Source organism: Neoarius graeffei, chromosome 2, assembly GCF_027579695.1.
Source record: "Neoarius graeffei isolate fNeoGra1 chromosome 2, fNeoGra1.pri, whole genome shotgun sequence".
Taxonomy (NCBI): domain Eukaryota; kingdom Metazoa; phylum Chordata; class Actinopteri; order Siluriformes; family Ariidae; genus Neoarius; species Neoarius graeffei.
In genome coordinates, this window is record NC_083570.1 from 104154507 (window position 1) to 104172723 (window position 18217).

The 18217-nt window shown below is 40.9% G+C and overlaps 1 protein-coding gene across 3 annotated transcripts in view; it reads right to left on the reverse strand.

Moving 5' to 3' along the window:
- Positions 1–14739: 14739 nt before the first annotated feature.
- Positions 14740–18217, reverse strand: part of col14a1b (collagen, type XIV, alpha 1b) — a 255917-nt gene continuing 252439 nt past the window's right edge. For 2 of the 3 annotated variants that reach the window (XM_060915314.1, XM_060915311.1), the window contains one exon: positions 14740–15278. In XM_060915314.1, coding sequence (XP_060771297.1) covers positions 15019–15278 — 260 coding nt within the window. In that variant the 3' untranslated portion in view covers positions 14740–15018. Of the gene's footprint in view, positions 15733–18217 lie in introns of all 3 variants that reach the window. The other variant, XM_060915312.1, reaches the window with a different exon arrangement.

Here is an 18217-nt window from a genome sequence, read left to right on the forward strand (position 1 = left end):
CTGCAGAAATCCACAGCTCAGGTGGGAGAATCTGTGCACAGGACAACTATAAGTCATACGGTTCACTCCACAAATCTGGCCTTTTTGGAAGAGTGGCAAGAAGAAAATCATTGTTGAAAGACAGGCATAAGAAGCCATGTAGGGGACACAGCAAACATGTGGAAGAAGGTGCTTTGGTCAGATGAGACCAAAGTTGAACTTTTTGGCCTAAATGCAAAGCGCTATGTGTGGCAGAAAACTAACACTGCTCATCACCCTGCACACACCATCCCCACTGTGAAACATGGTGGTGGCAGCATCATGCTATGGTGATGATTTTCTTTAGCAGGGACAGGGAAGCTGGTCAGAGTTGATGGGAAGATGGATGGAGCTAAATACAGGGCAATCCTGGAAAAAAAACCTGTTGGAGGCTGCAAAAGACTTGAGACTGGGAAGGAGATTCACCTTCCAGCAAGACAATGACCCTAAACATACAGCCAGAGCTACAATGGAATGGTTTAGATCAAAGAATATTCATGTGTTAGAATGGCCCAGTCAAAGTCCAGACCTAAATCCCATTGAGCATCTGTGGCAAGACTTGAAAATTGCTGTTCACAGATGCTCTCCATCCAATCTGGCTGAGCTTGAGCTATTTTGCAAAGAAGAATGGGCAAAAAATTTTAGTGTCTAGATGTGCAAAGCTGGTAGAGACATACCACAAAAGACTTGCAGCTGGAATTGCAGCAAAAGGTGGCTCTACAAAGGATTGACGCAGGGGGGCTGAATACTAATGCACACCACATTTTTCAGATTTTTATTTGTTTAAAATTTTGAAGACCATTTATCATTTTCGTTTCACTTCACAATTATGTGCTACTCTGTGTTGGTCTATCACATAAAATCTCAATAAAAAACTTTTAAGTTCGTGGTTGTAAGGTGGAAAAATGTAAATAAGTTCAAGGGGTATGAATACTTTTTCAAGGCACTGTACCTCATGCATACTGGAAACATTTTTCTATTTCCCTTATTCGAGGCATCGGTGGCAAGTGAAAAATAGACAGGCTCACCTTCGGCTGGAGAAAAGTTAGACGGAACTTTCCCCACTGAGCTTGGTCCTAAAACATTCATGGTGATCATCTCAGCTTTGGTTCTGCCCAAGTGCATCTTCTTAGCAACACATGCATCTTGAAATAAAGTCCCATTTAACTTAACACTGCAGTCAGCGCTGTTATAGCTAAGACCGTGGTTGATGGTATGGTATACATAAGCTACCTCACTTGCGGCAATTTTGTCAATTTCTGCCATAGATGCGGCGAAGAATGTACCAATGTTGCTTGCTCCTTTCGCTAGCACAGCCTTTTTGTGAATGTCTGAGGCTTCATGGCGAGTTAAATCATTCTCGCCACCATGGCTAATGGATAGTTCTCGGCAGCATACTGTATGAAACGCTTTCTTTGCATCGTCGGCGACTGCTTTAACCCATGGCCTCTTGGCTTCCCACTCTTTTTTATAGCTACAAAGTCTTTTTTTCTTCGCAGGTTCACTGCTCATTTTGACGCACGATACCGCTCACCAGTGGCCAGTCCACACACACACACTGGTCCGTCACTACTAACAACCGTGAGTTTGCATGAGTTTTGGCGCGACGAGGCTGTGATTGGAATACGGGACTGGAGCTGTCCCTGAAGGGACAAATCAAAATTGCCCATAAATCGCGATGTCCCGGATAATACGGGACGGTTGGCAACCCTACAAAAAAACAGCCTTAGACTACTTAAAGTAGCTTACAACACACATGTATGTTCATTTATGCTTCTCAGTGTATTTTCTGTATGTGTGTTTATTTGCTACTCAGATAACAACAGTATATGAGGAGTGTAGCTTCTAGCTGAGTTAATTGCACTATGTGGTAGTAGCTATGTGACCAGCACAGACGCTAAGAAGGTACACTTGAACAAATACTGTCACTTGTAACCTAGCAATGGTTATTGAGTGTAGTGAACATGATGAGTTAATGGAAAAAAAAGCATACCGATGTACCTTATTGCAACAATATAAGGACACTAAACCAAACCATTGACATTGGAACAAAGATACATTCATGCATCAGGGAAGATTTTGAATGTTTATTTCATGTTTTCTGACATTCTGTAATAAATGAGAGGAAAATTGGGAAGAGAAACATGTGGTTCCTGTCTTCATTCTTCCTGACAATTCATGTGTATTTTACAGGGAATTGGAGACTCTGAACCAACAACCTTTTTGTTATTGTTGTTCTAACACTGGGACATGTAACACTGGCATCCACAGTGTTGCACTACTGCCATCTACAGGTTTACCTTTGACTGTACACTGACAGTTCCATCATTCTGTCGCTAAACGAACAGCTGATCACACCGAGGTGCTCGCTGACCGCCGATATTTATTAGTTTGGTCCTGTGTTTCCTTTCCTTCATATATAACAATATCTTTTCTTCTCACTTTCCATTACTGTCGTCGGTCTTTCATGTTTCATTCACACACTCACGTCTTCCATTGTTCTCTCCTGTTTCAAATTTGTATCCCACAATGCCTTGTGTGAACGGGAAAAGCCCACCACGTCATGCATGACGTAGTATCTTGAATTGGGTCATGGTGAAGCAGGAAAAAATAGCGGAGAATTTAGGGCTACGAGGCTCTAAATTAATTAATTGGGTTTTTTTAGGGGAAAAAAGTAACAAAACTGGAAGTCTGTGATTTGAATTCAGTAGCTTTCAGTCTCTCATTTCATTTCATTATCTCTAGCCGCTTTATCCTGTTCTATAGGGTCGCAGGCAAGCTGGAGCCTATCCCAGCTGACTACGGGCGAAAGGCGGGGTACACCCTGGACAAGTCGCCAGGTCATCACAGGGCTGACATATAGACACAGACAACCATTCACACCTACGGTCAATTTAGAGTCACCAGTTAACCTAACCTGCATGTCTTTGGACTGTGGAGGAAACCGGAGCACCCGGAGGAAACCCATGTGGACATGGGGAGAACATGCAAACTCTGCACAGAAAGGCCCTCGCCGGCCACGGGGCTCGAACCCGGACCTTCTTGCTGTGAGGCGACAGCACTAACCACTACACCACCATGCCGCCCAGCTTTCAGTCCACTAAAAATAAATAAATAAATAAATAAATAAATAAATGTCAGGGAAAATTCTTTTTTTTTTGGCCTAAATTTGAGAAATCTGAAAGGCAGTCTACCTTTAATGGATGCAATTTTTGAGCTTAGGTAAGCAAGGTACAGCAATAGCTTGTGGTGGAATTTGGATTTATTGCTTTAATAACATGTTTCAATCAAATTAAGGTATTTCTCTTAGGACATTATTTCAATACATATGTAGGATGCTGACAAGGAGCTCTTGAAAGTCCTACTATCTTTAACATCTATTTGGACTTTGTGATGCGTTGCACCAAACATGAAATATCTCGAGTCTTTCCTAATACTGGAGCACGAATAGAATTAGCTATACCAAACGAAGTATCACCTCGTTGCCTCCGTACTAGTATCTCGCATGGCATAATCAGAGTTTCTGAGTTGATGTATGCAGATGACATTGTGGTGTTTTCTGAAGACCTGGATGAGCTGAGAAGAATATTGGAAATATATGATAATACTTTCAGTAGATTTGGGTTGAAAATGTCCTACAAGAAAACAGAAACTATGGCTTTTAATGTAGATGAGAGCATTAAAGAAAAGGAAAGCCTACTAGCCATTAATGGAACGTCTATAAAGAATGTGAGAAAATTCAGATATCTGGTGTACCTGATCTCCAACCTCAACAATAAGTCACCGGATTTTCTGCATATCAGAATAGCGTCATCCTACAAAAAATGGAACAAGTTAAAGAACGTCCTCACAGATCGCGAGCTATACCTCAGTACCCGTATAAGAATCCTAACAGCGTGTGTCCGATCCTGCTTATTATACAGTGTCCAAGCATGGGAACTGACCACTGTGGAACTTAACAAAATCAACGTGGTCTGGAACAACTTCTTGAGAAAAATGATTTCTGGAGGATTTGCATAGAGGAATGCACCACCATCAAGACAACGGAGAAATGGAGCTGATCCAGAAATTCCAGTGGGTGGAGAACCTGATTGGGCATACAAGATATCCAATACTAGACTATATGAGATTTGCCAAACACAACCAATATCAGATTTTTGTTGCATGCAACATTTAAAGTATATTGCACATCTGCCGCATGAATAATAATTCCATCCAAAAGCAATTGTGATTTGACAAGAGATGGCAGTGGCATAAGCTTGAGGAGACCCTGTGCATGGACAGGTCACAAGTACTATGTAGCATGATGCACAAAGAGGACTTCACGTGCCTGTTGGGTAACATTTTTCCAGCACCCAAGCGGGCGCACCCCAAGGCCAATCATGTGCTGCAAGGGAAAAACTGATGATGATGACAACAATAGCTTGTGGTGGAATTTGGATTTATTGCTTTAATAACATGTTTAAGTCAAATTAAGGTATTTCTCTGATTATTTTTTTTTGAATGATCAGAAAGCTAATGCTGCCATGAATCATTGTACATGGTCTACAGGTTGTTTCCTTTGTTACACTCGTAATTTAAAAAGTAATAAAAATACAACACTGACCCTGTGGTACAGTAAAACTAGCATATTGACAGAATGCTGTAAAGAACTAAATATATTCCACACATTCCACAAAATGTGTCTGATCATATATAATGTATATGTATCCATATATATTAACACATTTAGCACCATTCGATTGGGTTTTTATAAACATGAAGAACATCAGCTGGCATGTACAGCACAACAGCAAGCAAGTTAATCACAATATCTTTTCATAGTTTGAGAAACTTTATGTTTATGTATGTATACAATAGAAGCACAGAGCCATTATACTATAAAGACACCAGGAATGAAACACAATAAATAATTGGGACCGTCAAAATGGAAAGTTTCACCCTTAATGAAACAGCCAATGTGTCATAGTCATAAAAACCAATCATAGCAACCACAGCTTAATAATGTTTGAGATAAAGCACTCTTATAGATAAAGCTGTACTTATCTACAGAATTAGCAGACATGATGAATATGATAAACAGGCACTTTATACAGAGGAAGCTGTACTCAAATGTTTACATGGACATGAACTCAATGTTAAAACCAGAAGACGAGCCAAAAGTGAAATTTCAGATTGTTAGAAAATAAAATGTTGTAAACATTGTAAACAAAATGTCGGTTTGTACATTTTGCCAGTCAGAATGTACGGGAAATCGGACAGACTTGGGATGGGGGAGACTTGGGACAGTCTGTATTCGCAAAAATTAATTTTTTCAACCAATCAGGGTTTAGATGACATCAGAAGTTCGATGTTGTCCCTTAGAGTAACTGACTTCCTTTGGAGCCACGAAGCTGGACACTGCAATAAGGTTTGTGCAGTTTGATATTATTATCAACCAAAACCTGTATTTTTGACTTCGCCTCCACATCCATTCTGTGGTGTAATGTACGCTAGTGAATTGGGGATTTGTTAGGAATTAAAGTATGTAGCGTCGAGTTACCATATACAGTGTCTTGCAAAAGTATTCATCCCCCTTGGTGTTTGCCCTGTTTTGTCGCATTATATTAAAATGGATTTTTGGAGGGTTAGCACCATTTCATTTACACAACATGCCTACCACTTTAAAAGTGCAAACTCCTTTTTTTTTATTGTGACACAAACAATAAGATGAAACAGAAATCTGAATCATGCATAGGTATTCACCCCCTTTCATAGGAAACCCCTAAATAAGAGATGGTCCAACTGATTAACTTCATAAGTCACACAATTAGTTGATTAAGATCCACCTGTGTACAATCAAAGTATCACCTGAGAACACCATTCCTACAGTGAAGCATGGTGGTGGCAGCATCATGTTGTGGGGATGGTTTTCATCTGCAGGGACAGGAAAGCTGGTCAAGAATGAAGGAAAGATGGATGGCACTAAATACAGGGCAATTCTGGAGGAAAACCTGTTTGAGTCAGCTAGAGGTTTGAGACTGGGATGAAGGTTCACGTTCCAGCAGGACAATGACCCTAAACATACTGCTAAAGCTGCACTGGAGTGGTTTAAAGGGAAACATTTAAATGTGTTGGAATGGCCTCGTCAAAGCCCAGACCTCAATCCAATCGAGAATCTGTGGCATAACTTGAAGATTGCTGTACACCAACACAACCCATCTAACTTGAAGGAGTTGGAGCAGTTTTGCCTTGAGGAATGGGCAAAAATCTCAGTGGCTAGATGTGCTAAGCTAATAGAGACATACCCCAAGAGACTTGCAGCTGTAATTGCAGCAAAAGGTGGCTCTACAAAGTATTGACTTTGGGGGGTGAATACCTATGCACACTCCAGATTTCTGTTTTTGCCTTCTAACAAGATGTCGCATCAGGATCTGAGAGTGGACGGTTAAATCTTTAAATACAAAGTGTTAGGTTTTTTGTTCCCCGTGCTGATGAATTCTCCAATCTGATTGGTCAGAAGGATTCATTTTCACTAACAGCAGCTCCAGCAGTAGTGCAGCTGCAAATCCATTTGTATGAATGTACTCATTCTAATACATTTAACAATTATTCACTGAAGGTGAAGTGAATATCGGTGAATAATAACTGAGACAAAGTTGAGGTTATTATTCACTGATATTCACTGAGCCTGAGGCAGATAATTGTTTTAGTATAAATACACAGGTGATTTATTTTAAAAATCGTATTAAAAAATTATTTATTTCAAACTTCAAAAGCGGCATGTAAATGTAAATGTGCAGTGCAGACTTGTGTCACTTATCTACGCTGAGTCACATAAAATACTTTGTTTTGAAATTGAAAATAATAAATCCCAATTCCACCTTACCTTTGAATAGTTTTAGACCAAACTTCATCGCATCTTTAGTGCTTTTAGGAACAGCATTTTCTTTCATCATTTGCAATTCTTCCTCACTTACAGTGACGAAGCAACTGGCCGCCATTTTGCCGAGTTGTTCGAGGTGATTATCGAGAAATAATCTGAATTTCTTGACCAATCAGCATGTGTGATTTTCGATAATCACCCGTGTATTTGTACTAATATACAGTGGGGCAAAAAAGTATTTAGTCAGTCACCAATTGTGCAAGTTCTCCCACTTAAAAAGATGAGAGAGGCCTGTAATTTTCATCATAGGTACACTTCAACTATGAGAGACAGAAGGGGGGAAAGAATCCAGGAAATCACATTGTCTGATTTTTAAAGAATTTATTTGCAAATTATGGTGGAAAATAAGTATTTGGTCAATAACAAAAGTTCATCTCAATACTTTGTTATATATCCTTTGTTGGCAATGACAGAGGTCAAACGTTTTCTGTAAGTCTTCACAAGGTTTTCACACACTGTTGCTGGTATTTTGGCCATTCCTCCATGCAGATCTCCTCTAGAGCAGTGATGTTTTGGGGCTGTCGCTGGGCAACACGGACTTTCAACTCCCTCCAAAGATTTTCTATGGGGTTGAGATCTGGAGACTGGCTAGGCCACTCCAGGACCTTGAAATGCTTCTTACGAAGCCACTCCTTTGTTGCCCGGGCGGTGTGTTTGGGATCATTGTCATGCTGAAAGACCCAGCCACGTTTCATCTTCAATGCCCTTGCTGATGGAAGGAGGTTTTCACTCAAAATCTCACGATACATGGCCCCATTCATTCTTTCCTTTACACGGATCAGTCGTCCTGGTCCCTTTACAGAAAAACAGCCCCAAAGCATGATGTTTCCACCCCCATGCTTCACGGTAGGTATGGTGTTCTTTGGATGCAACTCAGCATTCTTTCTCCTCCAAACACGACAAGTTGAGTTTTTACCAAAAAGTTCTATTTTGGTTTCATCTGACCATATGACATTCTCCCAGTCCTCTTCTGGATCATCCAAATGCTCCCTAGCAAACTTCAGACGGGCCTGGACATGTACTGGCTTAAGCAGGGGGACACGTCTGGCACGGCAGGATTTGAGTCCCTGGCGGCGTAGTGTGTTACTGATGGTAGCCTTTGTTGCTTTGGTCCCAGCTCTCTGCAGGTCATTCACTAGGTCCCCCCATGTGGTTCTGGGATTTTTGCTCACCGTTCTTGTGACCATTTTGACCCCACGGGGTGAGATCTTGCGTGGAGCCCCAGATCGAGGGAGATTATCAGTGGTCTTGTATGTCTTCCATTTTCTAATAATTGCTCCCACAGTTGATTTCTTCACACCAAGCTGCTTATGGTACCTATTGCAGATTCAGTCTTCCCAGCCTGGTGCAGGTCTACAATTTTGTTTCTGGTGTCCTTTGAAAGCTCTTTGGTCTTGGCCATAGTGGAGTTTGGAGTGTGACTGTTTGAGGTTGTGGACAGGCGTCTTTTATACTGATAACGAGTTCAAACAGGTGCCATTAATACAGGTAACGAGTGGAGGACAGAGGAGCCTCTTAAAGAAGTAGTTACAGGTCTGTGAGAGCCAGAAATCTTGCTTGTTTGTAGGTGACCAAATACTTATTTTACCGAGGAATTTACCAATTAATTCATTAAAAATCCTACAATGTGATTTCCTGGATTCTTTCCCCCCATTCTGTCTCTCATAGTTGAAGTGTACCTATGATGAAAATTACAGGCCTCTCTCATCTTTTTAAGTGGGAGAACTTGCACAATTGGTGGCTGACTAAATACTTTTTTGCCCCACTGTATTTTCTAAAGTAACCACATGTATGGAAAACATCGTATAATCTAATTTTTAAATAATATTGGCTGGCTTTTTTTCATGGTATATCAGATATATTCCATTCAACTGGCATGATATTAAACGAACCAAAAGACCAGTAGCTGAATGGAATATTTCTGATATACTATGAAAAAAATCCAGCCAATATTATTATTATTATTATTATTATTATTATTATTATTATACGTACACATTCTTTTCAGGTGTTCAACGCGTCTTTCTCTTTCAAAATTATCTCAAAATCTTCTGTATTTAACGAAGCAAACCTGGCGGCCATGTTCGTTTACAAATTGTCACAGTCACTCACTAATGCGGAAGTTTTATGCCTCTGACGTGTGACATCATGTTGTCTTGACAACCATGGAATATCAAGCCATATTGAATGCTCATTCTCCATTGGATAGAGTGATGTAATACATGTAAGATAAGCGATATGCTAACAATATTGCATGCTATCAAATCAAATGAACAGAACCTGCTAGAATGGAATAGAACACATGTTTTTATTCCATCGAAAAAGTGTCCTGGATGTATAATAATTACTTGTATCGTAATCAGTGCGGTTTGTTTGTGCGTCTGTCTGTTAACAATCTAGCGTCTAGACGGTTGCACCGATTGACTTCAAATTTTCAGGGTAGGTGGACAATGGTCTGTAGATTACCTGATTAAATTGTGGGGGTAACTGGGTCAAGGTGAAGGTCACGGTCACCAGAAAGGTCAACCTTTCAGTCAAAATAACATTTTCCATTATAACTCAAAAACGGTTGCCGATAGACAGATGTTTACTATTATGAGCAAATAGGAACTCCCATAGGGTGGCACGGTGGTGTAGTGGTTAGCGCTGTCGCCTCACAGCAAGAAGGTCCGGGTTCGAGCCCCATGGCCGGCGAGGGCCTTTCTGTGCGGAGTTTGCATGTTCTCCCCGTGTCCGCGTGGGTTTCCTCCGGGTGCTCCGGTTTCCCCCACAGTCCAAAGACATGCAGGTTAGGTTAACTGGTGACTCTAAATTGACCGTAGGTGTGAATGGTTGTCTGTGTCTATGTGTCAGCCCTGTGATGACCTGGCAACTTGTCCAGGGTGTACCCCGCCTTTCGCCCGTAGTCAGCTGGGATAGACTCCAGCTTGCCTGCGACCCTGTAGAACAGGATAAAGCGGCTAGAGATAATGAGATGAGGTGAGATGAGGAACTCCCATATGGCCTTTCATTTGGCACAATGATCTCTGACCTTGAGTGACCCTGAAAGGTCAAACTCAAGGTCACAGATTTTCAGAGGGCTGTAACTTGAAAACGGTTGATGGTAGACAGATATTTACCGTTATCAACTTATAGGAAGTGCCATATGGGCTTTCATTTCGCACCATGATCGTTGACCTTGAAAGGTCAAACTGAAGGTCATGGGTTTTCAAAGGGCTACAACTTTAAAATGGTTCATCATAGCCAGATGTTTACCATTATCAACATATAAGAAGTGCCATATGGGCTTTCAGTTGCCGCCATGACCTTTGACCTTGATTGACTCTGAAATGTCAAACTCAAGGTCATGGGTTTTCATAGGACTATAACCTGACAGCTGATGATTGAGAAATATTACCGTTATCAACATATAGGCATAAAATGCGTGCTACTGGGCGAGGTTTGTTTTGCCTGGCAACACTTGTTAATCTTATTTAACAGCGAAAAACCTGTAATCATTGACGTGTAAAAAAACATTGATTTAACATTTATGCAAGGAGTCTTAAAAACATTCAGGATTTTGTTCTTTCCAGTTTCTTGGTACCGACATGTATATTGCTGTTTTATTAATTCAAAAAAATGAGTTAAAGAAAAAAAAAGCCTCATGAGAAAATGACTGTTTATCACTGCTGTAATGTAAATGCTATCAGGAAGTTGTTTTGAAATTGTTTTGTTCCATAAAATTAAAACTATAAATGGATAAAACACCTGATGTGGGCGGCACGGTGGTGTAGTGGTTAGCGCTGTCACCTCACAGCAAGAAGGTCAGGGTTCGAGCCCCGTGGCCGGCGAGGGCCTTTCTGTGCGGAGTTTGCATGTTCTCCCCGTGTCTGCGTGGGTTTCCTCCGGGTGCTCCGGTTTCCCCCACAGTCCAAAGACATGCAGGTTAGGTTAACTGGTGACTCTAAATTGACCGTAGGTGTGAATGTGAGTGTGAATGGTTGTCTGTGTCTATGTGTCAGCCCTGTGATGACCTGGCGACTTGTCCAGGGTGTACCCCGCCTTTCGCCCGTAGTCAGCTGGGATAGGCTCCAGCTTGCCTGCGACCCTGTAGAACAGGATAAAGCGGCTACAGATAATGAGACGAGAATGAGACATCTGATGTGTCGTTTTGTGATTGAAAAAATGTTATCACTGGGGAATCGCTGTGGTATAAGAGGAATAAAACACATTTAGATATTGTTATTGGAAAATAATCAGCTGTTCAGTGGGAAGTGTAACTCTGCTCTACATCAGGCCTCATCACATCACCCGGGTGCTGATTATTTTGCTCTAACAGCAGACCATGAAGTGTTTTAACCCTTTCTCGATTTATAATGAACATGGAATCATATTTAACGTTTAAAAAAAAAAAAAACTCCTTGTATTAAAATATTCTTGACTGGCAGCGTACAATATCTAACCGAGCAACAGGAAGCAATAGACAGAGCAAGATGGCAAGTAAAGAGAAAAGAGAATCTCTGCTGCATATAAATCAGGCACTTAAAGAGTTTCACACAGCACACCTCACTGCTCTGTGCACACTTTTCTCTCGTCCCAGCAAATCTTTAACTCTTATAATACTTTTCGAATTGTAAATCTCACCCATGCAGCGGTAGCTCAGTGCTTATGGACGGTATCGGAGAGCCACTTAACCTTCAACTGCTCAGCTCTGTGCTTTGATTGTATTCTCTCACTCATAAGCTCCAATAAAAAAAAAATAATAATAATAAAATAAAGATAAAAAATAAATTTATCATAAAGGCTGTAGTTAAAACTCTACAGTTGCTACCTGCATGAATAAGTATTGTGATACAGTGCAGAATCTACATATATCAGAGAACCTCACTACAATATCACATGACATGTAACAGTCATTACTAGGGCTGACAAAATCCTTGGAGATTTTTTTTTTCATTTTATAAGCTTTAATATTTTCAGGGTTTGATATTATTCTAATATTTACGTTGAGGTTTCATTTCTCACGCTTTATTTTATTGTTTGTGGAATGACAATCTTGTTTATTTGTTTAAGCCCTGCCATCATGCAATCTCAAATGGCTTCTCGAGTAGATTTTTAAAAATACATGAGAAATCTGGTGTTGAACTGATCGGGGTGGGTTTCCCAAAAACCTCTTAATGCTAAGAGCATCTTAACTAGGAGAGAGGGTGTTCATTGTGCTGCTCGCTCTACCATTTAACGATGATCTTTGTGCTGCGATGCTTTTGGGAAACTCAGGCCAGAACAATGGAGCCAGACATGTGATTCAGAGACGCCAAGTGAATTAAATCTGATCATACAGTGAATAATCTGTGGTTGGTAGAACAGAGCAACTGGACTTGCTTGAAAAGTCTTGAAGACGTTTCGCCTCTCGTCCGAAAGGCATCCTCAGTTCTGTCTGTCTAATAGGGAGTATCAAGTATTTATCCTTTCATGGATCATCATAGAATCCCAATCAGAATGCTGATGGCTGCATTGAAGGTGGCTGATAGACGTCATAGACACCCACCTCTGTTCAGTGATGGTCGTTCCAGGTTGACAAAAAAGAACGATTGTCTCTGGCTAAGATGTCTGCCAGTTTTCTGGAAGTCCTCTCATACTCCCACACTGGGAGTGTGGGAGTATGAGAGGACTTCCAGAAAACTGGCAGACATCTTAGCCAGAGACAATCGTTCTTTTTTGTCAACCTGGAACGACCATCACTGAACAGAGGTGGGTGTCTATGACGTCTATCAGCCACCTTCAATGCAGCCATCAGCATTCTGATTGGGATTCTATGATGATCCATGAGAGGATAAATACTTGATACTCCCTATTAGACAGACAGAACTGAGGATGCCTTTCGGATGAGAGGCGAAACGTCTTCAAGACTTTTCAAGCAAGTCCAGTTGCTCTCTTCTACCAACCACAGATTACTATGTACCTGGACGACTGAGTATCTTCACAGACATACAGTGAATAAGCCATTTATGTCAAACTAATCTAGTTATTGTATTTCAGGAAGAATATACGGGTAAGGAAATGACATTTATAGAATTTACAGTATTTATATAACGTTACATGTGGCCTCATACCCTGCTATGTATGGTACCAGTGAAAAGTTTGGACACACCTTCTAATTCTAATTCAAAGTTATTTTTTTTTATTTTTATGAATTTAAAGACACTTTTTCATGTCTTAAAGTAATGATGGATGTCATTTCTCTTTACTTCCAGTGGTGCTTGAAAGTTTGTGAACCCTTTAGAATTTTCTATATTTCTGCATAAATATGACCTAAAACGTCATCAGATTTTCACGCAAGTCCTAAAAGTAGATAAAGAGAACCCAGTTAAACAAATGAGACAAAAATATTATACTTGGTTGTTTATTTATTGAGGAAAATGATCCAATATTACATATCTGTGAGTGGCAAAAGTACGTGAACCGCGAGGATTAGCAGTTAATTTGAAGGTGAAATTAGAGTCAGGTGATTTCAATCAATGGGATGACAATCAGGTGTGAGTGGGCACCCTGTTTTAAAGAACAGGGATCTATCAAAGTCTGATCTTCACAACACATGTTTGTGGAAGTGCATCATGGCACGAACAAAGGAGATTTCTGAGGACCTCAGAAAAAGTGTTGTTGATGCTCATCAGGCTGGAAAAGGTTACAAAACCATCTCTAAAGAGTTTGGACTCCACCAATCCACAGTCAGACAGATTGTGTACAAATGGAGGAAATTCAAGACCATCGTTACCCTCCCCAGGAGTGGTCGACCCACAAAGATCACTCCAGCAGCAAGGCGTGTAATAGTCGGTGAGGTCACAAAGGACCCCAGGGTAACTTCTAAGCAACTGAAGGCCTCTCTCACATTGGCTAATGTTAATGAGTCCACCATCAGCAGAACACTGAACAACAATGGTGTGCATGGCAGGGTTGCAAGGAGAAAGCCACTGCTCTCCAAAAAGAACATTGCTGATTGTCTGAAGTTTGCTAAAGATCACGGGGACAAGCCAGAAGGCTATTGGAAAAATGTTTTGTGGACAGATGAGACCAAAATAGAACTTTTTGGTTTAAATGAGAAATGTTATGTTTGGAGAAAGGAAAACACTGCATTCCAGCATAAGAACCTTATCCCATCTGTGAAACATAGTGGTGGTAGTATCATGGTTTGGGCCTGTTTTGCTGCATCTGGGCCAGGACGGCTTGCCATCATTGATGGAACAATGAATTCTGAATTATACCAGCGAATTCTAAAGGAAAATGTCAGGACATCTGTCCATGAACTGAATCTCAAGAGAAGGTGGGTCATGCAGCAAGACAACGACCCTAAGCACACAAGTCATTCTACCAAAGAATGGTTAAAGAAGAATAAAGTTAATGTTTTGGAATGGCCAAGTCAAAGTCCTGACCTTATTCCAATCGAAATGTTGTGGAAAGACCTGAAGCGAGCAGGTCATGTGAGGAAACCCACCAACACCCCAAAGTTGAAGCTGTTCTGTACGGAGGAATGGGCTAAAATTCCTCCAAGCCAGTATGCAGGGCTGATCAACAGTTACCGGAAACGTTTAGTTGCAGTTATTGCTGCACAAGGGGGTCACACCAGATACTGAAAGCAAAGGTTCACATACTTTTGCCACTCACTGATATGTAATATTGGATCATTTTCCTCAATAAATAAACAACCAAGTAGAATATTTTTGTCTCATTTGTTTAACTGGGTTCTCTTTATCTACTTTTAGGACTTGTGTGAAAATCTGATGATGTTTTAGGTCATATTTATGCAGAAATATCGAAAATTCTAAAGGGTTCAGAAATTTTCAAGCACCACTGTAGACTCCATCTGAACGTCTCAGAGTTCTGGTCATATAGACGATATCTAAAGTATGCAATGAATAAATTTCCTACATCATGTGACCCAAGACCAAAATCTTTACGACCTGCATGTTTCAATATGTTTGAATAGCGAAATTCGTTTTGACAGCCCTAGTTGTTTGATTGAATAACTGCTAAATGTGATGTCATTTTGTGATAACAGGCTATATAACGAGATCATGGTTGGTGTTGGTGGAAGCATGTTAGAAGTGAGTGCTCGTCCTCGTCTCTGTGTTCTGCTCCTGCTCCTCTACACTGCCCATGAGACGCTGGACGCCTGGTGATCGCAGCTCTTCCTCGATCTCCTCGACTATGATTGTCTCCTCAGGCTCAACAGGGCGTGGCTCAGGGTTGTTGGGCTGATAGTAGAAGTGATGCATCCTGTAGCTGCTGTACGGATCCTCCTCCACTTCCTCTGCCTCATCGGGATTGTATGTTTGGTAGGGGTTGGGCTGGACTGGGGCTACAGGAACATCTCGGTCAGTCAATCCATGATGAAAGACGCTCTTTGACCATCACCAAGCGGTATGTGCATACACACACACACACACACACACATGCGGCAGAGAGTGGAATGATAGGACACAAAAACCCATGGTCGACGGGATTGGGTCATGGGTCAGTGGGGACACATGATGATATACACAGCACCCACATTACAACACACACAGGAATGAGTGCTATCAGTGTATGTGTGTATGTGTGTGTTAGTCAGATGAGCTCGATCACAAACACCAGCACAGTCAGTACAGAAGCAACAACGCAACCAAAGCACTTGGTGTGTATGTACACTATGTGTGTGTGTGTGTGTGTTAAGAGAAGACTCTATGCATGTGCACCATCAATAGCCTATACAAACATGTGAATGGAGCGTGCAGCTCAGTACACATGTACAAACTGTTGCTTATCTTCAACAACTGGAGAGAGAAAAAAAGAAAGGGAGAGAGACAGAAAAAGAACAAAAGGAGTATAAGTCAGTCAGACAGTGATTTTTTTTCATGCATGGTTTTAACTGAATCACTGATTATGATAGTGTTGATGCTTCTTTATCAATTAGCTGATAAAGAAATACAAACACCACAAGGAAACTCTCTCTCTCTCTCTCTCTCTCTCTCTCTCTCTCTCACACACACACACACACACACACACACACACACACACACACACACACTGCATGTAGTATGATCATGCTGTTACAGTGTTGACATGAGCACTTTGCTTACAGAATGACTCACTGATGTAGAAATTTGTACAAATGTAGAAAAAAAAAATACAGAGCTGAGGGGGGCATTATTCCAAAAACTTGATTTATGAGAATCTTGTAAATTTATTACTTTAATCTAAAAAAAAAAACGCCCTCAGATATTCTTGGAGATTGTATAGAGCCCCTAAAGGGACATGGGTAGAATAATTTTTTGAAAGTTTCTCATATGCATGAGAGAAGCAGAACTCCATAACTATGATGAAGTGTTTCTGAGAGGAGAATGGCTGTACAGAAGGATATATGCGATACTGTCAAATGTACCAGAGGACATCATAAATCAACAAATAGACAACGTGTGCACCAGATACTTAATTATTTTTTTTTTCCTACACATGTCCCTTTAGGGGCTCTGGAAGATTGTCAAGTCATACATTTGTCACAAAAGTTACACATATTCATGAGAAACAAAACTCAGATTTTTATTTATTTATTTATTTTGCCAAAGAACTACATCACTTCACTTTGCAAGACTGGATCAACACCAGAGACACCATGGCTGAGCTGAGAGTTATTAGAAATGTAGTATTTCCTCCTCAATCGTGGAATATAAAATATTATGATACGATACATGCAGGACACTTTCTCCATGGAATAAAAACGTGTTCTATTCCCTTCTAGCAGGTTTCATTCATTTGGTTTGATAGCATGCAATATTGTTAGCATATCGATTATCCTTCGTGTATTACATCACTCTCGCCAGTGGAGAATGAGCGTTGAATATGATTTACGATATTGCATAGCTGGGGTGGCACGGTGGTGTAGTGGTTAGCACTGTTGCCTCACAGCAAGAAGGCTCTGGGTTCGAGCCCCATGGCTGGCGAGGGCCTTTCTGTGCGGAGTTTGCATGTTCTCCCCGTGTCCGTGTGGGTTCCTCCGGGTGCTCCGGTTTCCCCCACAGTCCAAAGACATGCGGGTTAGGTTAACTGGTGACTCTAAATTGACCGTAGGTGTGAATGTGAGTGTGAATGGTTGTCTGTGTCTATGTGTCAGCCCTGTGATGACCTGGCGACTTGTCCAGGGTGTACCCCGCCTTTCGCCCGTAGTCAGCTGGGATAGGCTCCAGCTTGCCCATGACCCTGCACAGGATAAGCAGTTATGGATAGTGGATGGATGGAATGGATATTGTATGGTTGTGAAGACGTCGGAAATGTAAAACTTCCGCACTCACAAGAGACTGTGACAATTTGTAAACAAACGTGGCCGCCAGGTTTGCTTCATTAAATACGGAAGATTTTGAGAGAATTTTGATAGAGAAAGACATGTTGAACACCCAAAAGGAATGTGTATGTTAAACGAGACCGTTAATGATGGTGTAGCTCATGCTGGCCTTGTCTAGTCCAGAAGGAATTATCTGAAGTGGGCCACCTTGCGCAATAAATGTTGCAAGCTATATACACTATATATAAGCTATATATAGAAGTGATATCCACCCTAGGAATACTGACCTACTTGCCAGAAAGAATCCAAAATGGCGAGGAATTGACCGAGAAGAAGTGATTTTTGTTGAACTGCTCATTAAGGCTTAATTAGTCCATAACTGCATTAATAATTGTAATTAAGCAAATCTGGGTAGAAGTTACATGCACCCTAGGTACCCCTACCTTCATGCCAGAAAGAATCAAAATCGGTGAAGTATTGAGGGAGAAGAAGCAATTTGTGTGGAAACTGCTTGTTAGGGATTAATTAATTACTCCATATCTTCATTATTAATTGCAATTATGCAAATATGGGCCGAAGCCATATGCACCCCAGGCAGACCTACCTTACCTTCCTGCCAAAAAAGAATAAAAATCAATGAAGAATTGAGAGAGAAGAAACAATTTTCGTTAAATGTGGATGACGCCGGACAACACATGATGGCATAAACTCATTGCCTGCTGGCCGGATGAGCTAATAATAATAATGTTGACTGGCTTTTTTTTCATGGTATATCAGATATATTCCATTCAGCTACTCGTCTTCGACTCGTTCAGTATCATGCTAGCTGAATGGAATATATTTGATATACCACTCAACACCAGCCAATATTATTTAAATAAAGCACGAAACAAATTTCAACTATATTTCCCAGAATGCTCTACAGCCAGGAAGACAGGAAGCATGGGATTGTTGCGCTTTCTGGATGCAACATGAGACGA